Source organism: Fukomys damarensis, unplaced genomic scaffold (assembly GCF_012274545.1).
Source record: "Fukomys damarensis isolate Sample0158 unplaced genomic scaffold, DMR_v1.0_HiC HiC_scaffold_29, whole genome shotgun sequence".
In the NCBI taxonomy this organism is placed as follows: Eukaryota; Metazoa; Chordata; class Mammalia; order Rodentia; family Bathyergidae; genus Fukomys; species Fukomys damarensis.
In genome coordinates, this window is record NW_022900941.1 from 33,546,975 (window position 1) to 33,573,442 (window position 26,468).

Genomic DNA, 26,468 nt, shown 5'->3' on the forward strand with positions numbered 1-26,468 from the left:
TCTCCTCCCCTCCCCTCCCCTCCCTTTCCTTTCCCTTCCATCGAACTCAGGCCTTTGTGCTTACAAACATGAAGCAGAACCACTGAGCCAAATCCCTGACCCTATCCCCTTGTCTTTCATCTGTCTTCTATGCATGGTTTGTTGTTCCTTTTCCCTGAATACAGCCAAGTTTAGCGCTTAAAACTAAGTGGTATACACACCCCAGGGCCTGCTATTTCTGTTTCCCAGGAAGTGTCTATAAATGTAGGCATGTACCTGCCTGGAAAACATTTCTTTCTTGGTGCTTTGCTTGTAGCATGCAGTGCTGCCTCATTTTAGATTGAGAACAGATGATTTGCTTGGGTAGCCTTCCTGCTCGGATATACCAGTGCAGTGTGAGAACATGAAACCAGCAACAACTCCATTGACACAGATTTGATCTCACAAGAACCTTTCTGCCTCCTGGATAGAAATGAGATTGAAAACCTTGCATCCCAAACAAGAGATACCTATTACGAAGATGTCTAAAAGTTCATGGTTGTAATGTATGATTTTTGTACTGAATTACATATGTACAATCTGCATTACCATGTAACACCTCCAGGATTGATTTTGCTGGTATTGCAAGAGTTTTTACTTACCTCATCATAGTAATGTTAGTAACTGTGTGTTTGTTTTTGTGCCGTGTTGCAGAAGGTATTATGGAATGCCAGGGAATATTTTCTCTCACTATATAAAGAGCATAGCATGTGAAATGATAAATTAGGAAACAGAATCATGTTTGGTTTCCCAAACATATGTGATCAGTGATACTTTGAAGGCAAAAGTAACTCTGAGCATGAGTTATGAAAGACCCAGGACTTGCGTTGTTATGTGGGTTTGGTAAAGAATGGTGGAGTATGAGAGCAAAAGATATATTCCAGACCTTTTAAATAATTTTTAAGCTTACAGGATTGATACAGATACTATTAGCAGTATTTGTATAATAATTATCAGCCACTTGCGAATAGATAATGGCTACATTTGATACTTGTCACCTAGCTTTAATCATTTAATTATCTAAAAGAAGATAAAAGATCTTGGATGAACGTCTGTAGTTTATGGCTCATATGGTGTACAGAACTCACTAGACAATTATGTACCACCTGAGTGCTATGTGCTTTGCTAGGGGACTGCTAGAGCACTAACAAATCTTCCTTCTGCCTGCAGACTTGCGAATCTTGTAAAGGCAGAAAGAAAACAATTAGTAAAATAGAACATGATTGGTAGGTATTCACCTCAAAAAAGATTTTGAAGTTGTTGAATTGTTTTGTTCTGGATGTCGATTGTTTGGGCATTCTTTTGTTCTTATGACATCTTAGGGTGTTGAGCACTTAAAAAATTACGTATAAAAGTACTTCATTGACACCATGTGCGAAATAACTTTTTTAATGGTGATATTGTCCAAAAAATATCAGCAGGGTTAATATCAGGATAATATGTGCTGCTATTAACATCAGGATATTGTACACATAGATACAAAAATTTCTTTGTTGGTGTTTTCTCATGTCTAATGGTAAGAGCTAAAGGCTAAGTGGCAGGCTAAAGTAAGAGAAAATCAAGAACAGAAAAATTCATGAACATGTCATATGTCAGAGGGCCTGCTATGCAAGATTTTCCAATTTTGCTAATTGTCTTGGCTGTGCTGGTCTGTAGAGATGCTGTGTGGTTCTTGAAACAGTCCATCAAGACCAATAAACATGTGCTGCAGTGAAATGAAACCTTAAGTGGTGCTAGAGTAATTGTCTTTGTTTAATAGTTATAGTTATATTTCAAAACATGCCTTCTTTATGAGCGGATAGTTTCATTTTTAGGTTTTTTAGTAATTTAATCCTAGGGCATCTCTGAGTCTGCCAAGGTTTTCCATTCCCTGATGGAATTAAATTAAGTCTTGGCCTTTATCAATTTGAATTCACAGCATATAAAATAGGCATAAGTAGATAAGAAAACTTTGAAATTTGGAATTACAGAAAGAAAAAGCCATGCAGTGGGGGAGCTAAAATAGCATCAGCAAGTCACTAATTTTCTGTTCCTTCTGTAACAATTTACCATGAATTAAGAGGTTTAGGACAACTCATTGTTAGTATTTACAGGTAACAGGTTAGAAGTGTGAAGCAGGTTTTACTGAGCTCAAAATCAGAGCCTCAGCTTTCCTTTATTTCTGGAAAGCTCAAGGGGAGGATCCTTGGGCCATAGTTTTTGGAGGCTGTGATCCTTGTTGTCCTTTCTTCCATCTTCAAAGCCATATGGATGAGCTGATTTTTACACTGCATCTCTTTAATTTCTCCTCACATCCTTTAACTGCTTTCTTTTTTATTGTAAAATATGCATAACATGAAGTTTACCATTTTGACCAATTTTTAAGTATACAGTTTAATGACATTAAATATATTCACGGTATTATGCAACCATCACCCTTACATATTTCCGCAGTTTTTTCAACATGCCAGACAGACACTTTGTACCTATTAAGCAGTAACCTCCATTCCCTGCTCCCCTAGCCCCTAGTAACTGGTTTTATGTATAGTAGGTATTTCAAGTTAACCATACTGTATTTGTCCTTTTCTGACTGGTTTCTTTCATTTAACATGTTTTTATTGCTCATCAATGTTTATCATATGTATCCAACTATTCTTTTTTATGGCTGATACTATTTCTTGTATGTGTTACCATGTTTTGTTATCCAGTCCTCTGCTTTTGGTCCCTTCGGTTGTTTTTTACCCTTTGTCTATTGTGAATATGGCTGTTGTTAATATTAGTGTACAAATATCTGTTTGAATTTGTTTTCAGTGCTTTGTGTATGTTTCCAAGAGTGAAACTGTGGGATTATCTGTTAAGTCTGCATTTAATGTTTTAAAGAACTACCATACTGATTTCCATACTGGGTATCTAATTTTACCTTTCTAAGAATAATGTGTGATGATTGTAATTTTGTTATAACCTCCTCAATACTGTTTCTTCTCTTTTTTGCTTAAATACTTATACTTTTAAGGTCTCATGTGCTAGATTGATCCCACTCAGACAGTGTATAATCTTCCCCATTTTAAGATTTTTGAACTTAATCATCACTTACAAATTGAATGTCTTTTGTTGTAGGAGGGTTTGAATCCAGAGTTCATACCAAACATTATCCCCAGTTGTAATTCTTTATTATTATTATTATTATTATTTTTTTTTTTTTTTGCTTTTAATTTTGAGCTACTCTGGCTAAGGTGCTAAGTTAGCCAGGCTGGGCTCAAATTTGTAATTTTCCAACGATAGCCTCCCAGAGTGTTGGGATAACAGGCATAAACTACCATATCCAGCTGCAAATTAAAAAACAAGTTTTTTGGTACCGGGGATCAAACTTGGGACCTTGGGCTTGCAAAGCAGGTGGTAGCACCACTGAGATAAATCCGCAGCCCTGCAAATCAAATCTTAATGGAAGTATATTCACAGAATTTTGGGATTAGTGTGAAGAAATGTTTGAGGTCTGTCAGTTGGCTGATTATCGAGTCTGCCTTTGGAGTTGCAGTTCTTTGTGAATGAGGAGCAATACTATTTGAGGCAATCACTTTTGCTTATGATTGTTGCAGAAATACTCATTTTTTAGACAAAACTGTAATCTTTCTCTGTGTTCTCAGAAGGTGTGACCTTAGTTGAACAGGAACTTGAATCATTTTCTTCTTTGGTGAGCCTCATTGTGAGATAAAAGACTGTGAGGCAGTGAGCAGGGCCAGCCTTGAATATTGAGCCAAGGTTCAGTTATCATTTTCATAACACCTGTTATGAAAAAGAAGAGTGAGACTAACAATGACTGCAGCCATCTAAGGAGAGAAGTGGAGGTGTGGAGAAGGGGGCAAGATTTCAGGGGAATGGGACAGGGGGAAACCATACTGCTGTGGGTCAGCATCATGTGGATTTTGGCTGATATCTTACAATTAGTTTGAGTTTGGTATCTTTGATTATCATAATATTTTTATAGACATAAAATAAAGGGAACTGACACATCAGTAGTATAAGAACTCTTTCTCTGGATTTTGGCTGTTTGATTTGTACCAATAAGTCGACTCCTTGAATGTGTCTGACTTCCTTGTGTAAGGGTTGCCTGAGAAGGCATTCCCTTATTTAATTGTGGCTTTGGGTTGAACACCACAGCCTAAGAAAAGTGCTCATCCGGACAGGACTTCTAGCACAACAGTTGGCAGACTGTAGGTGAAGAGTGGTGTAAATTCCAGAACCTTGTGTCAAGGGATGAGAGATTAGGCCTTTAATAAAAATCAAGTAGGTTTGAAAGAAATTGAATGGGTGATACTTTCCATTATTCTCTTTGTTTGAATGTGATAGGAATCTGTTGTTCAGTAGTTGGTATGATGGCCAGCAGAGGGATGTGTGGTTTGGCATCTGTTGGGTGTACCCTCTTAGAATCATGTAAGCTGGCTGTTATAGTCAGGGTTTGCAATTGAATAGATTTAATACAGGACACATACTTTATAGGATTATTTTATAATATTCACCCACAAAGTCAAATGCAGAGGAATGCAATAGATCTGTCCATGCACTGGAGACTCAAAGAATCTAGCTCAGGCCTTGGATCCAACAGCAATGTCCCTAACAAGTCCAGCTGAGGACCTCTAGCGCCCAAGGCATTGTCCTCGATGAGTCCAGCCAGTGGCCTAGAGCCTGTGGCAATATCTCATGCAAGTCTGTATAGTCTGTATCAAGGATCTGCAGTTGGGAAGGCCCAAAGGCCAGTGGTGGAAGCCAGAAAGCTTACACTGGCGGGGTGAGGGATCTGCGCTGGAGCCAGGAAGCAACACTGAAGGTGAAGATCTGAGCTCCCCTAAGGAGAACAGCAGCCATTCCCAGCTACAGTGAGGACCTGAGCTCCACCTCCTCCAAGAACAGCCAAGTTTCTATCAGGAAAATCAGACTTAGCAAGCTTCTCTAAGAAAATCCACAGAAAATGATCCTCCCCTCTAGTTCTCCTTTTATGCTGTTGGCAATAATCCTCAGGTGGGTTTTCCATGCCCGGAACCAGGCTGACTCAGTTCAGCTGGGTGTTTCAACTTGCCCATTAGTTACCCCATCACACTGGTCATGTGGGAAGTAGTAGAAAGACAGGCTGCAGGAAAGCTTGTCCTTGACTACTATAGTTATGCATTCTGTTCTGTGGTGAGATTGATTCTTCTACCACCTTTCATTCACATTGGTGATAACTGGCCTTGCAGTTAAATAGAAGTAATATAATTACAAATACAACCAGCTTTTGTTCATTCCTATTTGTACATGATAGCAAAAATATGACTGATTTAAAAGAATAGTTTATATGAGGTTTTGAGAAGTTTATTTAGTTTGTACTTAGTGGTAAAGCATGTATGATTGTCTAGAGGTTCCTAAATTTACAGGTAAAATGAATTGTTCTATGATCGTGAGCCCCCAAATGAAGGAAAGGTGAAGACAGTGACAAATGCTGATGTTTCTTGTAGTCTTGTAGACAAGAGAAGATGGAGGTGTAATAAAGCAGGTCATAGTGATAATTTATATATTCCCCAAAATGAGAATAATTAGGAGCCAGGGATTTAGCTCAGTGGTTCCAGTGCCTGCCTTGCAAAAGGTCCTGAGTTTGATCCTTGGTACAGAGAGAGAGAGAGAGAGAGAGAGAGGGAGAATAATTAGAGTGATGATATCTGATAGGCATTGAGTTCTACCTGGGTGGGACTTTTTTTTTGCTAAATACATGCATTACCTGATTCTTTTTTTTGCAAATGTGTATGTGTGTGTTCACATATACCCATCAGCAAATATGTGTGGATACATGTAAGTTCTCCTTCCTTCATGATAGTGAAAAAAGCAGTAGATATGTCGTCTGGATTATTTTTCCTTTTAAAAATAGCTTTATTGCCAGGGATTTGGCTCAGTGGTTCCACTGCCTGCCTTGTTTTGCTCCCGGTACTCCCCTCAAAAGGCTTTATTGAGGTATTGTCAAACAAATAAAAATAGTATGTATGAAATTTTATAATGCTTTGGCATACATATACATTTTGAAATGGTCACCACAACTAAGCTAATTAACACAGAGTTATACTTTCTCCTCCTGTGTGTGTATGTGTGGGTGGGTGGGGTGGTGTGGATATACCCTCTTAGAAAATTCTAAGTCAGTATTGTTAAAGTTCTAAGTCACTATACTGTATGTTAGACTGAGAACTTATCCTGCCTAACTAAACGTTATACCTTTTGACTAACATCTCATTTCTACATTGGCCTGGTTTCTTAACTTTACTACTTCTGGTAATAATCAGTTATATGAACCCTGACAAATGCCTTTTTCAATCTGTTTGATCACCTGTAAAAGACAGAATAGGACTTAAAGAAACACAAGCTTGTTTTTAAGCCTGAACTTTCTGATTATATAATAGTTATAGAGGAGTCATTTGGATTTCCTTCAATACAAAAACCTTCTAAGAAAATAGACTGTACTTCAGATTGTGGATGGGAGATTGTAAGTATATCTCATTCCCTAGGAAGGATAGCTTTCCAGTCAGATTTTATTCTGTAGATGTAACTAGGTTAGGGAGAGACTCATTTCTCCCTTTGTGGGCTTCATTGGCAACAGTGAATGATATTAATACCTTCCGTGATTAAATAAAAATAATAGTGACAATGAAAGATGACTGATTGTGGTGATTAGCTTTGGGGAACTGTTTGGTTGGCTGGCTGAGTCCTGTGCCAGGAAAGATGCTGAATATATTTTAGCAGTAGCCTCTAGGCTTGGGAAGATATTCAAATTTAGGATGCCAGGTAGTTGCTTGGACTATGAATATAGGTCATGGAAAGAGACAGCTTTTAAATGTGTTGAACAGAAGGACGGGCCATGTGTTTAATTGGCAACGCCTGCTTCCATCATCTGTTGTGATTTTTAAAGTGAGCCCAGGAGAATTGGGCCATTGCTTAGTACCAAGTGACTTAACCTGATCTCCTAATAATAATAATAATAATATAAAAAAATAGCAGTGTGGGGAGAGTTAACAGAGGAGGAATCATTTACCTGGTGGCTTTGAGGATTCCTGTAAAGGCTTGCTTTTCCTACACATTTCCCTAATGGATGACTTCTCTAGAGAGTGATTTAAGTTCTGTGGTATGGTGTTCACACTAACTTGGTTTTACCCTACTCACCTTTCCTCTTCTGGGTGTTCTGTGTGACTCACAACCTACTGCCATCTTCTGTATTCATGCCTTTTCATACCTTTTACCTAAAATAATGAAAGTAATATGAATAATAACTAACATGCCAAATGTTTTCCACGTGCTTACTTTCATGTTATTTTATGCGCGTGATTTGATTTGATTTTCTCCATCTTGGTCAAGCTGGTTTTATTGTTATTATCATCATCATCATCACCATCCTTCCCATCACTACCACCGCCACCGTCACCACCTTCCAAGTGGGGAAATTTGAGATTTCAATAATGTCCCGAAGATCACACTATAAATGAGTAGTAGAGTTACAGTTGTGTCTCCAGAGTCCAAATATTGGAAACGACTTTGTACCTTTGAATACCAGAATTTACTATTTTCTCCCATGCTCAAGCCTGATTTATATAATTTCTCACTTTTCATAACAAAAAGCAATACTTCCTGCTTCTTTGGGCTTCACTGAATCCTGCGTTTATCTCACATTTGTATCTCTACTTGATTTGGCTTTTGTTAGGATTTAGGAAATGTTTGCTAACTTGGCACAGTATCTTGGTATTGACATTCTTCCTATTTTTTTTATCTGAAAATATTAATAGCCTAAACAATACCATGCATTTCACTTTTATATGCAATTGACTGTGTCTCTGGTTATTCAGGTAGAATTGTCAGGTTGTTAATTCAGACAGGTCATAATTTAGAGACATTATTGCCTTAGTGTTATGGAAAGGGGGTGATCAGACCCCTCTTGAGTCCCCTGCTGGCTTGCTGCCCTATATTATCATGAAAGAGGTATTAACCCTCTTGTCCTTCAGTTTCCTTCTCTATTAAGTAGAGAGGATAGTATCTACTTGTCAGGATTATAAGGTAGATTAAATTGGATAATGCACGCTGAGAGCCTGAGTGCCTGAGACACATTGGATCTTCAACAAATGGTACATCTGACTGTTTCTGACCCTTTTGATTCTGACCTTCAGTTTAGTTTCATTTTACATTGATCTTTTGAAAAACTCTGGGCAATTTGTTCATTTAATTTGCCTTTTGATTAAAATCTTGCATTTCATCATTATCAATAGTTAAGTGGCAGAGTTGGAACTGGAATCCACTAGACTAATTGCAGAGTTTTTACTGGATGAAGATTCACATGGGGCTTCTTTCCAGGTCCTTTGTGTCTTGAACAAAGAATTGGACGAGACACACAGAAAAGAGCTGGGGATTTAGCTCAGTGGCACAGTGCCTGCCTGCCTGCCAAGCTCAAGGTTCTGAGTTTGATCCCTGGTACATGCCCCCCGCCAAGACACAGAAAAGGTAGCAAAGGTATCTTAAAGGCAGATAAGTACCCTCTGCAGGGTGAGAACAAGCTGGCAAACAGGCTCTCAGATGACCCAGCATAAGGGAAAAGTTCTTTTGTATCCCAGATTCCTGGATTGACTTTCCCCTCATGCAAATAAAGCATTAGAACAGTTGTCCTATGAGAAACTCACTTGGCCTGGCACCAGATTTAAACTACCCTGTTGAAACACTGGCTTGGCTTCCCACCAGATGTAAATGAAGGATTAAAATATCACTGTTCTTATTGGCCCTGCAAACAGCACTGGATTCAAATAAGGGATTAAAAATATCACTTTCAGACTGATTCTGTGTGCAGTGCCCAGGAGCCTTGGATCATTTCGGGTCCTGTGTTCTGCTCCCGTCCATCTTCTGTATTTTTATGACCTTTCACACACTCTACCCAGTTGTTTTTCTGCTTTGCCTCACCCCGAGTCTGCTACCCCCATATCCACTTAGGATATTCTTGCTCCATTCCACCTCCTTAAATTGTCTTTACTCTGCTGCCCAAACATCCAAGTGCTGTCTATAAAATTTCTTCCCTTTGTAGCAAAGAGTAGTGGTTTCAGAGTGGGGAAGATGGGGAATGGTTCAACAAGTATAGAGTTTTTGTTTTAAAAAGAAAAAATTCTTGAGATTTGGTGTACAATAATATGAATATAAACATTACTGAAACCAAAAGTTAATGGTTGAGGGATGCATATATAAGTTTTCTGCTATGATTAAAATTTCAAATTCCTATGAGACTTTGTATTTCAGAGCTCTAAAAGATTGTCTAAGGCATTTTTCTTGTGACATACTCTGTAAGTAACATGCCTTGTGAAGTCCACAGCTTTTGTGTGTGTTTTTTTAAAACAGGTGGTTATATAATAGAAACATCCCTGTTACTGTGTCTGGTGACTTAATAATAGTGAGATTACAAGGACAAAGGCATATTGTATAAGGTGTACTTGATACCATTCATTTTCCCTACTGTGTGCCTGAATAGCGCTGTGGTTTTCTCAGTATGAGCCTTGGATATTAGAATAAAAAGGTGTGGAACATTTTTTATATATTTATTTGCTGCTTTTACTTGTTTGTCTGAGAAGCATCTGTTCATTTCAGATGCCCGTTTTTGAATCAGGTCTTTGTATTTGTGGGGATCTGATTTTTTTTTTTTTTTTAGTTCTTCGTGTATTGTGGTAGTCCTTTGTTTGAGGAGTAGCTGGTAAAATTTTTTTCCCACATTGTAAGTTGTCTCTTAGCTCTGTTGGTGGTTTCTCTTGCACTGCAAAAGCTTTGTAATATAATGAGATCCCGGCTGTTGATTCTTTGTGCAAGTTCTTGTGAGCTGAGGATTTGTTCATAAAATGGAGCACTATTCAGCCATAAAGAATGAGAAACTAGAAACCTTTATAGCTAAATGGATGCACATTGAGGCTATACTCAAGTGAGATAAACAGGACGCACTTAAGTAAATACTGAATAGTTTCTCTGGTGTGAAAAACTGAAGTGTAAATAAGGTTCAAATGGTATAATTTATAGTGTGAAATAGGAAGAAAATGGCTAAAGGGGAAGTGGGAAGGGGAGGGGAAAGGAAATAAGGGAAAAGAAAAAGGAAAAAAGGAAAAAATGGAAACAAAGTCTTTGTAAATAGGGAAGGGTGAAAGGGGTGAATGAAGGGCAGGGGTATGGGGAAAAATAAGAGCTAAGACACATCATATAAAGATACAAGATCCCAATGATAAATGTAACTGTATTGTTTGCTTTAAATGTACCAGTAAACTTAACAGGAAAGAAAAAGATGTGGCTCAGGCTTGCATTGCTAGTATGAATCATAATTGCTTTCTCATGAGTTACTAAGAAATATGGATATTGTGGTATTAAGTAGTTTCTTTTCAAAAGTTCTAAAACAGAAAACATTTTTTAAACAACATAAAATGGTATAATTAAAGATAAAGGCAGATTAGAGATCATAAATGTAAGTACCACTTAGCAGATTAATTATAGTTGATACCAATTTGAATTTACTGACTATAAAAACAAAGTTCAGATTCCACACTTTATCAGATATCAAAGAAGAATGCATAAAATTACTTTTTTAAGAAAAAGTTGCTAGATTTTACTCTCCCAGCCATGAGTTCTTATCTAGAAGATAGTAATAGACATCATCCTTGACTAGTGTTTTGTACGTTTTTATAGCATATAGACTTTGTTAACAGCTCAGATATAAACTCTAATCAGAAAAGATATTTTCTAGTTAAGAGTAAGGCTGAGTTATTTTGCAATTAATTATTTAATTAATTAAATGGTATTGAACTCAGTTCCTCTTACTTGTCAGGCACAGCACAGCTGAGCTTACATCCCTGGCCCTGCTTTTCATTTATTTGACAAACTCTGTTTATCATACTCTGATAAGCACTGACGATTAACAAGAATAAAATAATTTTCCTTGAAATGCTCAGTTCAGGAGAATTTATTAGGTAATAGATTATAAGGATATGGTGTGCTGGGTGATATAGTATATTTACGGGCACAGTGTTGTTAGAGCTTGATGAGGGGGCGTCTCATAGTAATTGGGGAAGGTTCTTGTTTTTGTTTTCAGTACTGGGGATTGAACGCAGGGCCTTCGTACTGAGCTACACCTGCAGGCCTCCTCTCCCCCTTTTTGATTTTTGAGAGGAACAGTTTCACTTTGTAATTTAGGCTGGCCTTGGGCTAACTATGTAACACAGGCTAACCTCAAATTCATAGCAATTCCCCTGCCTGATGCAAGTATACACTACTATGCCTGGTTCCTAGCCCTTCTTTGAGAACGGGGTCTTATTAATTACCCAGGCTGGACTCAAACTTGGGATCTTCCTGCCTTAGAACACTGGGATAATAGATGTGTTTCTAATGATAACTTATTCTTGACATTTGCCAGGTTGAGAGTGGAAGCATAGGGACATTCCTTACAGAAAGAATACTCTCAGATGATCTAATCTATTGCAGTTTGTTACTTGTACAACCTCAAAAATAGGTAATTAATGCCTACTAAATATTACATCTCTCATGGAATCATTGGCAGGTCTTTACATGCACCACCTTCGTGATTAAATTTTCTCACCTGCCTGCAGTGTAGATATTCTGGCACATGGTCAAGGCCCAGTGAATGCTGGATGGGTTGATGGATTGAAAGAAAGGAGAAGATAACCTGAATTACAGATACAACCAAGTGTGGGCGAGCTAGGTTTGGCACTGTGTTGGGAAAACTTGGAAGATGATTTACATTTTCAGCAAAATACAGACAGCAAGAGATGTGGCAACAGACCTAGTACTTTTCTCAGAAAATATGTTAGACTCTTGTGAGCTACCTGCACAAACATTTAGCTTGAACTCTAGAGTCCTGCCCTGTGTAGCACAAGAGAAATGAGTTCACGCTAAATAAGTTTTAGAACAGTTATTACCAGCTAATGACAACATCCTTGAACTTCTGCCAGGCCCCTGTGAATTGTCTGATTTTAAACAGAATTGTTTCCGCTTGGTCCCCAAAGAATTAATAAGCTGTATGATGTGTGCCTGAGCAGCTCAGTGGCTCGATCTGTGGAAGGGGTTATTTTAGATGCTTGGTGAGTGATTACCAAGGGTAGTTTTAATTTTGATGTATTGATTTTGAGCTTCTTTTTTTGGCAATTTTTTGAGTCATCAGATTGAAAAACACTTCTTTAGGCTCTTCTCATTCAGAAAAATAGGGACCTTTCTTCTGACCCCTAGAATTAAGGATCTGCCTATCTGCTTGAGTGTTCTCTGGGATGCCTCATAATATCTCAGACTTAGCCAAGAACATGTAGAAATCTTATACTTACCACCTCAAGATTTACAGTGCCCTTTTTGTTTTTACTTTCATTAAATGGACTACTGTTCACCTAGTGACTCAAGCCAGGTACAGGGCACTAATTTTTTTTTTTTTTTTTTTTGGTACTGGGTATTGAACTCCAGACCTTGTGCTTGTGAGGCAGGTCGCGGCACCTTCAAGCTAAATCCCTGGCCCCAGCATACTAATTCTTGACAGCCCTCCCAGGCCTTGAGTCTACCCAACCAGTTTTACTGGAGAGAGCTCCTCTGTTCATTTTTACTCATTTGCTGTGTGGTCAGCCTCATCCAAGCCCTCATCCTTTGCTTTACCGCTCTACCCTCTTTTCTGACCTCTCTGCTTATACTGATTGCTACTTTTGATCAGCTCTCTACAAAGTACTAGTGTGGTCTTTGTGAAACAGTGTCCTTAGATTATTTCCCAGTTTAAAAGCCTTCAATAGCTTCTCATTGCCCTTTAGGTAAAATAAAAATTACTAACCTTGACCTGCACATGTGGATTGCCTTTTCAACTTCATCTTTCTCTCCCTTTGTCCCACTAAGTTGGCTTTCTGTTAGCTGTCTGAATGTGCCAAGCTCTTTCCTGCCTTACTTCGTCCTCTTTCCTCTGCCAAGCATTCTTTGTCCACTCTGCACTTGGCTCTGTCTCATTGTCTAGCATTCATATTGTTACTCTTTCGTGAGATCTTTCCTAATCATCTAATCCACAGCTATGCTCTGATAACCTCTCTCAAAACTTAAGTTTTACAAGTGTGTCTCATGTGTTTCCCCACTATAATATAAAGCTTGGTGGAACCACATCTCCCCCCATTCCCTGCATATCGCTTGTTAAGTGGAAAGATGTTGGCCAAAATAAAAATTAGTCTAGAAGGAACATCTTGTGTTGCTTTTTTTTTTTTTTTGCAGTAACAACAGGGCAATGTAATTCCTGTAGCAGTGCTTGCTGATTGTTTTCATGAGTATGTCTAATACAGTACTGTATTAGTAGAGGGTCATAAGTATTTGCTGTTTTGCTTTGCTACAAAAAGACCTTGGTGTGGGACCTTTACACTTTGTCCTTGGGAATCTAAAAGACTAAATTTATATGTGATTATCATATTGTTCTTACTTTTTGCATAATTTTACTCAGGGTCACTAACCTGAGGATGAAGACCAGTTTAAGAGGAAAATGTATATTCTCAGGATTCAAATAAGCAACGATAGACTGGTTATTTTAACAGTAAATAACATTGGTCCTCTTATGATATTGATACAGTATGTGGAGTTTGCCTTTGTCTTCTCCCAGGTATTGTTCTTTAACATTGCTAAATTGTAACAACTAATACACACAGGTATTTTCCATTCTTGTTGAAATATGTATTCCATGGAGGTTGGTCATATGAAACTACTTTTCCTTTTTATATATTTCTGTATCTATGACACCATTTTAGTACCATTGAACTTTGATCCCAAAGCTTTTCAAATTATATTGTCAAACTGGGGATAAAAAATTAAATACTCTGAAGATTATTATTAGTTCTAGAACCTGAGGTTTAGATTCAAATTGATTGATGGTAGATACATTTAAGGCATTTGAATGTTAGATTGAGTTTAAGGGAAGATGCTTGGTTTAAATCTATCAAAATCATCAAAGGGTTATTCTCTGTAATTAAATCAGAATACTTTACCCACCTTTGTCTCTATTAAATTTGTTGTGCTCACATGAAATAGTAACCATGCTAAGTGCAATTATTTCCGATAAGCCAAGCCTTTCAGAGGGATGGGGGATTGAGCATTAACGGTGTAAGAACTTTGCATTTGTCACCTTGAGTATTTACTCACATAAGAACTGCATTTTTTGTTTTTGGAAAAAGTATGTTTTAGAACATTGGTGCCAGGAGATAGGCAGGATGAGTAGTAGGTATAATTCATTAACTGACCACTTAGCTCTGTTATTTAGAGTGTAGAAATTCTACAGAGGCCATAGGAAGAGATCTGAATTCATTTTGGGCTTCTCTTACTCTGCCATGTTGTTGACAAACCTCTTATGCAGATCCTAGCTAATGACCTTGAAAAGGTGTATGATTGGTCATTTGGTACATAGACTCGTGATACATGAGCATAGCTAGTCAAATCTATGTCTAACAATACCAAAAGTGTGTCATGTTAATAGAGTAGGTTTCTATGCATGTGATATCTAGACATCTAGTTCAGTTTAGGTTCATTATGTTACTTGCAAGCTCAAATTTATATACCAACAGCTAAACTGAGAATTAAGATTGCTAATGTTAACATATCCTGACAGAATGCTATCATCCCACAGATACTGGTCACATCATTATCATTTAAAAAAAAATTCCATTCTTTTTTCAAGATGAGTAAAAGTTGATACTATCTAATCAGTGGTTTTGCTCACTGAGTTTTCTTTTGGAGCTTTCTGTTCTTTGTCTTGGGGGCTACAGTGCTTTGTGAAGAAATTGAGAGTAATATCTTATGATCAACCACTTTTGATCATTTTGTTCGTTCTGAGGAAATAAAGCATGACCTTTGCTGAAATGCAAGTCTGATTGCTAAGAACAGATCATCTTAGAGGTTCCTGTATAGAACTTTAGTGTTTTCCTTTTTTCTGTTAAACTAATTAGATGTTTAAATGACTTCTACAGGATATTTTGGTTAAATTAGATACTTGGAATTGAAAGGCAGTCATAAAAGGACCATAGTAGTAGTCTTTGCTTTGTTTATGAGTTACCCACGAGCGAGCGGCCTGTTGTGAAATTGACCAATCTTTTCTCTTTGTTTTTTTTTTTAACAGAATGCTATGAACTTACCTCCTGACAAAGCCAGGTTACTGCGGCAGTATGACAATGAGAAAAAATGGGAACTGATTTGTGACCAGGTAAGAGAAATAGTGATGCTTTTATTAAGAAAGTGATAAAAGAGGTCTGGGCATAGTTCAGTGGCACTGTGCCTACCTTGCAGGTGCAAGGTTGTGAGTTTGATCCCTGGTATCAAAAACAACAACAACAAAAACCAAAAAAAAAAAGGAATTGATAAAAGAAGAGAACCACGTTTCTCCTCTATGTGTATCTCACTTCATGTTTTGTGACTCCTTGCCTGTCTTTTACCATCTGCAGAAAAAGCTAGAAAATGACTTTTATTAATCATTTATTTCTTTCATTTATTTTACACACTTTACACTTAACTTTGTCATACATTAGTCAAGTGGCAAACCAAATTTAGCAATCAGTTTCTTTGTTCACCTTCCATAGTAGTAGTCTGCGCTGCTTGTAGGTCCTCTAATTTAATTGGCCTTCCTGTTCACATAAGTTTGTGTGTGTGTGTGTGTGTGTGTGTGTGTGTGTGTGTGTGTGTGTATGCAAGAAGATAAATTATTTATAAAGAAACATTGGTTAGGGTGGTAAAAATATTTCAGATTTTACCCATCCTCTAGACACTCTTTTTTAAATCATTAACTTATTGTAACTAATTCAGACTTTTCAGAGAGATATAAAATGAAAAGTGAAATTCTTTATTGCCTTCTCTTTACCCTCCAAATTTTATACCTTAAAGGTCCACTGGTAATACTTGGAAGTATCTCCTTCCACCTTTTTTCCTTGTTTGTTTTAAAACAAACAGAAAATGTATGTTTATACACACAACCACACACTTTTGCATGTTGATACATCGCCAGTGAATGTATCTCTACCCTTTTAAATGGCATATAGTGTTTTCTTATAATTGATATAATTCTTATATAATTGATAGCAATTTTTGGCAGTGTGTTGCCAGGTAGGTAGGGACCAGATGTTGTTATAATTGGAATAATCACTTCCTAAAGAAGAAAGTATGTCTATTTCTGTGGGATAAAGTAAGTCAGGGAGTAGCGGTTTATGGGTAAAGGGTACCTGCTCTTTAGGAAGTAGATGTTCAAAATTCACATACAACTTTGGAAGCGCTCCTTTTTCAGTTGTGTTACCTTAGTTCTTCAAAAACAAAAACAGGGCCAGGGATGTAGCTCAGTGGCACTGCATGACTGCCTGGCAAGTGCAAGGTCCTGAGTTTGATCCCTGATACCACAAAAAAACAAAATAAAACAAAAAAATCCAAAACAAAAACAACAGAAAGCAAAATATTACATACAAATGTATGGTGGTAAAACCATCCTCTCCATGTAATATATGTGCACCAGGAATAGATAGCCGCTGCAGAGGATGAATAAGGTTATATGTCAGTAGCACAAGAATCCCTTGGCTCCTTCTTTGAGACTTTTTTGGGGGAAGTGGTACTGGGACCTGAACCCAAGGCCTTCACACTAAGTGTGTCACCACGCTTAGCTGAGAAATGAGTGTTACCTACCTCTGTTACTCCAAATAAAATGAGTCTGTAGAGGTAGCAGGAGATAATAAGGATAATTGATACAAAGAAAGGAGATCACACAAATGAGGATGTTATAAGTAGGTGAAAAAAAAATTCTCAAATGTAACAGGTTCTGAGAGAAGAGCACAGAGGCGAAGGTTGGCTGCTTCCTGGTGGTCATTTATTAGTGGCAGGAGGGCCTTACCATCCTTCCTTCTTCAGGCTGGCAGAATTCCCAGCAGTCCTGTTCCTTTCTAGCTTTTTTGTATCATTAATTTTTGTGTCCAAAATACATCAGGAAGGGAAGACTGCTGATGACAGAAGGCTTCTGATGGCAGATGCGGTCTCTGTTTAGACCTGAGACATCTTTATAACGTTGACAATAGGGTCCTGGGGATCTTAAGGCTGAGGGAGGAACAAATCAGGTATTGAACTGTTTTTAGTTTTCAAATCCTCAGCGTTCAAGTTGTTATTGCCTCTGAATGTCTCTGTGCTGGGAAATGTAGACTTAGTTACTTTGGCTGTTCTTCTCTAGCAGTCATTTGCTAGAAGCTCCACACTGAAATGAATGGTTCTATCAGATCTGAAGCCTTATGGCTAATAGTAATAGTTTAACAATTATTATTACTAATAACCAGCATTTAGCCAGGAGATTAAGAACTTTGTGTTTAATCTTCAAAGCATACCTAGTGGTATCTTCATTTGACCTAAGGGGAAAAGTAAGACTTAGATTTTTTTTTTGCCTGAGGATCCAAAGCTGTTCAGTGGTTAAGTGGCATAGACAGTCTTGACTCTGGAGAGGAAAGTATGGATTCTGGAGTCTACTGTTAAACACTGCAATCTGTTGCCCTCCTATAAGATGCCAGTGACATACTAAAGATAATTAAAAGTAAAAGTTCTTGCTGGTCACGGTGGTACACGACTGTAATCCGGGCACTTGGGAGGCTGAGACGGGAGACTTGCTGCAAGATCAAGGGCAGCCCAGGCTACATAAGTGAGTTCAAGGATAGCCTAAACTTACTACACAGTGAGACCTTGTCTCAAAAACAAAAAAAAACAAAAAAAACAAAAACAAACAAACAAAAAAAACCAAACAAAAAAACAAAAGCTTCTCTTCTCTGTCATGCTTCCTGAGGGAGAGAAAGCAGGGACTTATGGCTTGGGCATTGGATTATGACTACAAGTCTTGGATGACCATTCATCTTTGTGAAAGTTAAACATTTTTTCTGATATTGGCAACCCATGGAGGTGCCATACACGTGATATCATATCCCTGATATATGTTTGTAAGGAAAAAGATGAAAACCATGAGCTGTGAAAGCATTTGTCATGTCAGTCTATATGGTAGTCATACTGCATGCATGTTTTCTGGTGGGGGTGTCTATTTTATCTATTATGTACGTGAGCCATGTCATACACTGTATATCTTTGGTCCCTAACCTAGATTGGTGTATGGATTCTAACTAAGGGACACTCAAAATGTGTGCCATTATGAATTCATTTATAGGAAATGTCAGAATAGGAAAGATCTATATAAAGGGAAAGTGGATTAGTAGTTGCCAAGGACTAAGGGGGTGATAAGAAGCAACAGCTGATGGGTGTGGACTTTTCTTTTTGATTAGATGGCAAGATTCATAATTACATTGTGATATTTGCATAGCTTGTGAAAATATAAAGTTGTATGCTTTCAAAGTGTGGATTTTATGAAATATGAATGGTATCTCCATTTAATAGGTATTTGGTTCAACAGGAATGGGGAACCAAAACAAGAGGAGAAGGGTTACTGAAATGTTTTTAAGGATCTTTAGATCCGAATTTGAACAAATCACTTCTGAAAAGATTTCCTGGAAGAATTGAGGACATTTGATTATGACTGACAGGATTCCAAGAGATTTCTGTTTGGCATTATTAGGTTTGATTTAGCTTTGTGCTTATATAAGTATATTTTAATTATTTTAAGATAAATATATATGATGTGGTGGTGATATGAATGGGGTTTGCTTTAAAATACTTCATCGAAGAAAAAGGAACAGATAAATCTGGAAAATTTTAGGTGATTGTTCAAATCTTGATTTTTGAAACATACTGTGGTCTGTTACAGTGTGCTCTCAATTTTTGTGTTTGCAAATTTATTATAGCATATAAAATTATTTGCTACTTAATCTTCATTTTCCATCATTCATAAGAGGTAAGAATATCAACATCCTGAATTTATTTTGAGAATTGGAAGTAATATTTAATAACAGTTGTCATATCTGTGGGTACTTCATAGATTGGGTGGCTGCTTCTGTTAACTGACAAAGGACTCAGATATTAAATATTGCTGCCATTATTTTTATTTTCAACTGTCCCCCCAAAATCCTGGGTAACTTATTATTATCTCCTGTTACCTGAACATTTTTTATAGTGTTAATACATGCTGTCAGGAAATGCCTCAGCTATTGATTTTCAGTCTAAGAAAATATCAAGGCATAATTTAGGGGTAAAGTCTTGAAACAGTGACCATGATCTCTCACATTCAAGATGCCCATGGCCTTCAATGCTTTGTGCACAAATAATAACTATTTCTTTTTAAGGAAGCAGTGTTAATACATTATCTATTGTTTAGAAAACATATGTTATTCAAGGTGCACAAAATGATAAACAAGTTCATGAATAGTGTTAGAGGGCCTGTGGAGAAATTTTTTCAGGTTCCAGTTCCATGAATAATTATCATATGGACACTAGGAATCATGGAATTGGTCATACATCTTTTGTTCCCCTTGGTTTCTAGAATGTTTAGCCAACTTTTTGGTCTACCAGTAACAACTACACAGTATTCTAATGACATTTTTTTTTTTTACCAACCTCATTCATGGTTTTATCTATTTTTTTCTGCTACTTTTTCCCCTCTACACTGATTTTCTCGCTGCAAAAAATATTTTATAGGAAGTTGTAAACTTCTCTGTAAGTTGTCTTTTTGACCAAGCTAAATAAGCTTAAATTTTTCTCTGTACTCCACACATTGTACAGATCAGTGTACTGAATCTGCTGTACTTTAGGGAAACAAATGCTGTATCATGATTTGACTGGGGAAAGTTATTAATGCAATTCATCATTTAATTTGGTGCACCAACTTTTTTCCACTTTTGTATGGTTGCATTAGTCTGTTACTTTGTTGTGTATTTATTTAAACTTGTCTCTCTCAGTAGTTTTATTTTTTAGGTATCAGCCATGTGTCATTTGTTTGTGGGCCCCTAACAGTTTGCTTAGTATGTGAAACATAATAAGTACATACTGTACATGTCTGCATGAAAGAAATTGTTGCTAAACGATGTGTGTGTGTGTGTGTGTGTGTGTGTGTGTGTGTATATGTTTAGGTGATAGTAGAGAAGGCAGAATTATTGTCATGAATGGCAGAAAGGAAAAGAGGTTGAGGAGGTGGCTTGGGAGACCACGCAGAGGCTTGCTGTTCCTTTACCTCTCTTACCTTTTTCTACTTGTTGGTGTTTGTGTGTTGCAAGAAACTAAACATTATTTCTCAATTCTAGAATCTTTTAAGAAAATCAAATTTGATGGACATAGATTCTATAAATCATACCTCAAATTTATTTAAATTAAAATTAAATTCCAAGGAGCCTCTATAGGAACAATTGTCCAGTGATGCCCCTTCGTCTTTTCCTAAATCATTGTGTAAATATGGAGTTGATATTGGGTTCTGTTGGGTCTTGAGGGTTACAGGACCACAGAGAACAGTTTGATTCTGGGGTGAGTAGGATTTTAGCAGTCACGGAACAGTGGCCTCCCAACTGAATTTTGGGTGCTGCATCCCAGAATGCCAATTTCTAGGCTGTAGAGAGTGGGAAGAATTCCCATTAGGACGTAAATTCAAGGGCTCTGTGAGAGCCCTCAGGTACATTTTATAGTAACATGCGACGACAATGTGAGAACGGAAGGCTGGCAATGTTAAGTTCCTTTGATAACTGCAGATATTCCCCCTGAAACCTCCCCTCATCCCCAAGCTGTTGTTTCAGTGTTATTTATGCCCAAGGAAAGAGAGAAGTCACTTGCCCCTCACTCACCCATAGTGAATGTAGATCCTGTGATGTACCCTTACAGTTTAGCACAGTGGGTAGTATGGGTAAATGCTTTGGTGAGAGAACTTTAGAGATCCCAAGTGAACTTAGACTTTCAGATCATTGATATGGCCAGGTTATTAGAGGTCATTTATTCTGACCCACTTCATTTTTGTTTTTTTTCTATTGAAAATGTTAACACACACTTTAAAAGAAATAATTGGAGCATACAAAGTATAGTAAAAACCCTTTTGCTTCCCCATCCCCTTATTTTGTAGATGACAAAGTGAGGTTCATAGTATATGTGACCAGCCAAGGCCACCCAGTTTGTGAGATATTGAGACTAGCTATTTTTAATCACAAGTCCTTTCAGCTGTTCACTGTTACACCAGGGACCTGGAAACAATCCACTGAAACAAACATAGTAGTAGTAGATAAGGGAAAGTCACCAGATTTCATGCTGTGGTTTGTTAGGTGGTTTGTGATGGGTAGTAGTTTAAGGTCAAACAGAAGCTTTGTTCATAACTCTGCCTCTGCTGGATGCCAGAATAGAAGTGGTTAGTTGGAGTATTCAAGACATTTGAGATGACTGATCCTGATGGTATATAGTTCATGAATGTATAATGCAGTCCAGAAGCTACTAGAGTGCCATGCCTAAGTCTGAGTTAGAAATCTTCCCTCTGGATTGCTGGGTGCCGATGGTGTGGTTTTTTATATTCTTGAGTATTTTTGGTGGATCCATCTTGCTTCCTAGTAGTTGGGAATTACTTTGCATTATACCACTGGGGAAGGAGCTAGGGAGAGTGACATGCAAATCTTGCATTTGTTCTCTTGTTTGGAGCAATATAGAAGAAAGAGATTTTTTTAAAAAGTAAAGCAACGGCAAGAAATTATACCCTCTTAGACTCAGCTTCCTGTGTTAAGCACTTCTAAAATCAGATTCAGGCCTCAGGGTTGGCTTGAGTTCTGATCTAGGGAAGGAGAACGCTCCTGCTGCCACTCAGCCAGCACTGAGTCAGAATGATAGCACTCAGTAATCATCATTCCAAGAAACGAGTACTGCATGACTCTGAGGTACTCCCGGTGACCTATACTGTGCGAATGGATTTAATCATTAAGAATGTAATTGGGGGGGCTGGGAATGTAGTAAGATGAGATGGTACCATTGAAGTGGTAGGGTACTTGCCTAGCTGTGCTCAGTCCCCATCACTGGGAAAGAAAAAGCCTTCACTTGTTTCCTTAAAAATTTGTTCCTTTAAAAATAAAAAAGGTACTTAATGGACAGTTGATGGACAGCTGATTTGCCACTGGGATAAAATTTCCTATAATTATAAGGACTTTGATTTGTTTTTGTAATGTTTATCTTTTCATGAGCCTGTTAACACTATTGTACTGTCTGCTAAGTCAGCAAATATTACTGGATGCCAATGACTCATTTCCTGTGGGCCATTGGAGTCTAGGTAATGAAAGCTTGCCTGTGCAGCAGCAGTGGTAATAAATGAGCAGTAACTACATTGCCGTGCCGGGTTAGTCATTTAAGCAAAAGTACTGAAAAGCAGCAGTGGTGGGGAGGAAGTTGAAGAAACAGATGGGGACACCAGCGGAAGCCATCCCCGGGCCCTTCCCTTTGTCTCGGACTCCAGATTTAGTTTAACTTGAGCCTCGATTGCTGAGAACAGGCTTTGAGTCTACATTAGCCACACTCACTTTGTCCTTTCCTTGCTCCAGCTGTCCGCCTAGCAAATCTCCCTTTCCCTGTTCCCTGGCCCTACTAGCTGACATTTTTGTTCTAATTAAATTGTTTACATTTTTACTATATTTTCATAATTTAATTTTTGATTATTTAGTTTTTTTGTAGTCTGTTTAATTCTTTTTTCTCTTTCAATTCTATATGATCTTCTCCCTCTATGTAGTCCTTCTTTTCATCATTCAGTAGTCTGATTTTCTTTTCCTTTGGTATTTTGTTTTCTAGTTTTTTTTTTTAAAGAAGTCAGTATGCAGCTTAAAAATAAGAATTTTCTGAGTAAAGTCATGATTAAAATGAATAATCCAGTTTTCTTTAACAAGTTCTTTTCACTTGAATTACCCACTCAAGAGTCTGAGGCCAAATTTTACACTCCCCACCCAACCAGTGTTCCAGCTTTGAAGCGCCAGTCCTTCCGTGGTTTAGGGCCTGCCCTCACCACTCCAGACCACCATCCTCCAGGATTCCAGACCTCCTAGGCCCTTACCTAGGACATCTGGCCACCACACTCCAGGACTCAAGGCTGCTGCCTAGCCCTCCAGACCCCACCCAGGATGTCCAGCTGACCATGCCCAAGGCCTTCTGCAGCTTGAGGAGAAGAATGTAAGGGGACCAGCAGCCAACTGTAGGACATGGTTTGGACAGAGCACCCTCCCCAAGAGAACCCTGGAAGTCTGGAGTGCCCCATGGGCAGTACTCACAGGATGGAGGTGATGAACTTTACCTTTTGAAGCATTCTTCTTTCTTGCCCCAGAGAATTCTTCACAAGTGGAACAGAGCCAAACAGATTACTTGAGCCCCACAAGCAGAACTTTAAAAACCCTCACTGGAAAAAACCCAGGTTCCTCACTGGATCAGAATTTCCCAGCCATGAACCCAGGGTCACCTGGGGAACCTAAGGCAATATTTTCTGCAGCCACTCATCAGATTTCTGATATTCAAAAGGCAAAGAATATTCTTAAGTGAAGGAACTGAGAGGTGAAGTGGAATCTCAGTGTTGTTTTCATCTGCGTCTCTTGAATGACCAGTGATGCGGAACATTTTTTCATATATTTACTTGCTGCTTTTACTTCTTTGTCTGAGAAATGTCTGTTCATTTCAGATGCCCATTTTTGAATCGGGTCTTTATATTTGGGGGGGCTGATTGTTTTGAGTTCTTTATATATTCTAGATAAGAGTCCTTTGTTTGAGGAGCAGCTGGTAAAATTTTTTTCCCACATTATAGGTTGTCTTTTAGTTCTTTTGTTGGTTTGTTTTGCAGTGCAGAAGCTTTTTAATGAGATCCCAGTTGTTGATTCTTTCTGCGAGTTCCCGTGCTACTGAGGATTTGTTCATAAAGTCTTTTCCTATGTCAATGTCTTCAAGAGTTCTGCCAGCAAATTTAGTGTCTCTTTTTTAATATTTAGATCTTTGATCCACTTGGATTTTAGTTTATTGCATAGTGAAAGATAAGGGTCTAGTTTTAACCTTTGGCAGGTTGAAATCCAGTTTTTCAAACACCATTTATTAAAGAGACTATCTTGCCTCCAGAGAGGATGGTCATCTCCTTTGTCAAATATGAGACAGCTGAGTATGTTTGGAGTTGTTTTTGCACCTATGATCTATTCCACTGATCCTCAGGTCTATTTCTTTGCCAGTACCATGCTGTTTTTTATCACAGTGGCTTTCTAGTATAGTTTCAATTTGGGGATCATTATACCCGCTGCCATGTCTCTGTTGCCTAGGATGGCTTTTGCTATTCTAGGTCTCTTCTGGTTCCAAATGGCTGCTATCAAGAAATCAACCAATAACAAATGTTGGCAGAGTTGTGGGGAGAAAGGAACCCTTCTCCATTGTTGGTGGGAGTAGAGACTTTGGCAACCACTATGAAAAGCAATATGGAGATACCTCAAAGAACTGGGACTAGAGGTTCCATTTGACCCAGCCATACCTCTGCTGAGTATCCTTCCAAAAGAATTAAAAGAATCATATCACAGTGATATATGTGCACCTATGTTTATAGACGCATAGTTTGTAATAGCTAAAACATGGAAACAGCCCATTTGCCCATCTGTTGGAGTCTGCATAAAGAAGATGTGGTTTTTCTATAAAATGGAATACTACTCAGCCATAAAGAATGAGAAATTAGATTCATTCATAGGAAAATGGATCCATGTTGAGGATATACTCCTAAGTGAAATAAATAAGTCAAACGTGTAAATACTGAATAGTTTCTCTGGTATGAAAAACTATAATAGTACATAAGATCCTAATGATATAATTGACAATGTGTAATAGGAAGAAAAGGGCTAAAGGTGTAGGGAAGTGGGAAGGGTAGGGGAAAGGTAATAAGGGAAAAATATGAGAAAATGAAAAAATGGAAAAAAAGTGTTTGTAAATGGGGAGGAGAGGAGAGGGTGAAGGGAGGGCAGGGACAAGGGGGAAACATTAGAACCAAGACCTGTCATATAATGGTACAAGATCCTAATGATGAATGTAACTGTAATGTATACCTAAAATGTACCAATAAACTCAATGAGAGGAAAAAAAAAAAAAGTGAGGAACTGAGAACTTGCTGGAGCATTTTAGAAAAATTCCTCCATACCTCATAGTTTTACAACTCCTTTGGTTTCTTTTAACTAGGAAGGCAGTAAAACCTGAGCCAAGAGACTTTGTGAAAAGACAAAAAGCACTTCAAAACATATGAAGGCAGTAGATCACCTGCCATCTGTTGGAGACTGGATTATGGACTTTTCTTGTGAAAAAATTGTGGATGTGGTTGGTTCATGTATTTATCAAGGGTCAGGAGGCATGCGTTTTCTGAATGGTGGGAAAGACACTGGCAGTAGGATGTCCCCCAGCAGTGCTCCCAAAACCACCCTGACACTAAGAAGACACCAGAAAGCCAACAGTCTGCTGGCCATCAGGACAACAGTGGTGGTCAACCAAATATTACCAAGCAGAAAGATAGCAACAGATCCACTGTTTTCAGCATTAACACCCTGATGTCCAAGTTTGAGGATGCATCAAGCAAAGGCCCTTGAAAAGAAGTGCAGAAGCCTGTCTTACCTCAGACCCAGTATCTTACTTCAGGACAGACTCAAGTGTCCTAGCAAGGCCCATTGGGATAGGAAGAGCCTCAGTAAGGTACCTGGAGGGGGAAGATCCCCAGAAACAATCTAGCATTGATGATACAACCCAGGGTCCTACTCTTGGCTCAGGGAAACAGCCGATGATGGAGACCAGTGATCATCGTGACACTCAAGTCCAGTTGTCCTTTGTTAACCCTTCCACACTTTGCTCCTGGTGAAAATATTCTGAGTCATCTTGCATCCCTACTGAACCCAGGAAAAAAAATCCTGGAACTCATATAAAATAAATAAGAAGGCTTTTATGACAGACATCTTGCCATAAAGTGTGTCACAATTACCCTGTAGTAGAGAGAAAGCCCTCTGGCTGGGCAACAATGGGCAGTGGGGTCAGAGTGGCACTCAGATCTCCCCCTACTAAGCAGAAGAAGGGGCCCCAAGGAAAGCCACCTGGCAGAGGGGACAGCATGGCCCAGTGGATGGCCCCTCTCCAAAGTTCCAGATGTTCTGTGCATCAATGGGGAAGCCATATAGCAGTCAAGAGTAGTCCAGAGTGAGCCCTGAGGCCAGAACAGGGTCCTGTTGGTGAGACCCAGGGGTTGAGACAGCCTCATGGAGGGAGGCATCTTGTCAGGTATGTGAGATGATTTGTATCACCTTCTTGTAACTCACCTGTTGACATTCCACTTACCTTCTTTGGACTCTTTCTCTTTTACTCATTGATCTCTTAAAATTATAATGGAATACATTTTTATCTTAAAAAAAAAATCTAAGGCCAGGTGTGATGGTTCATGCCTATAAATCTCAGTACTTGGGAAGCTGAGGCAGGAGGATTGTCATGAATTCAAGGCCAGTTTGAATTACCGAGTGAGACCCTATCTCAAAAAAAAAAAAAAAAAAAAAAAAGGGAAT

General features: G+C 38.3%; 1 protein-coding gene across 1 annotated transcript in view; it reads left to right on the forward strand.

Annotated features, from left to right (window-relative positions):
• The window catches only part of Fmnl2 (formin like 2), a 246,944-nt gene that overhangs the window by 110,467 nt on the left and 110,009 nt on the right, over positions 1-26,468 (forward strand). The window contains exon 2 of the mRNA XM_033757229.1: positions 15,146-15,229. Coding sequence (XP_033613120.1) covers positions 15,146-15,229 — 84 coding nt within the window. The remainder of the gene's footprint in view (positions 1-15,145; positions 15,230-26,468) is intronic.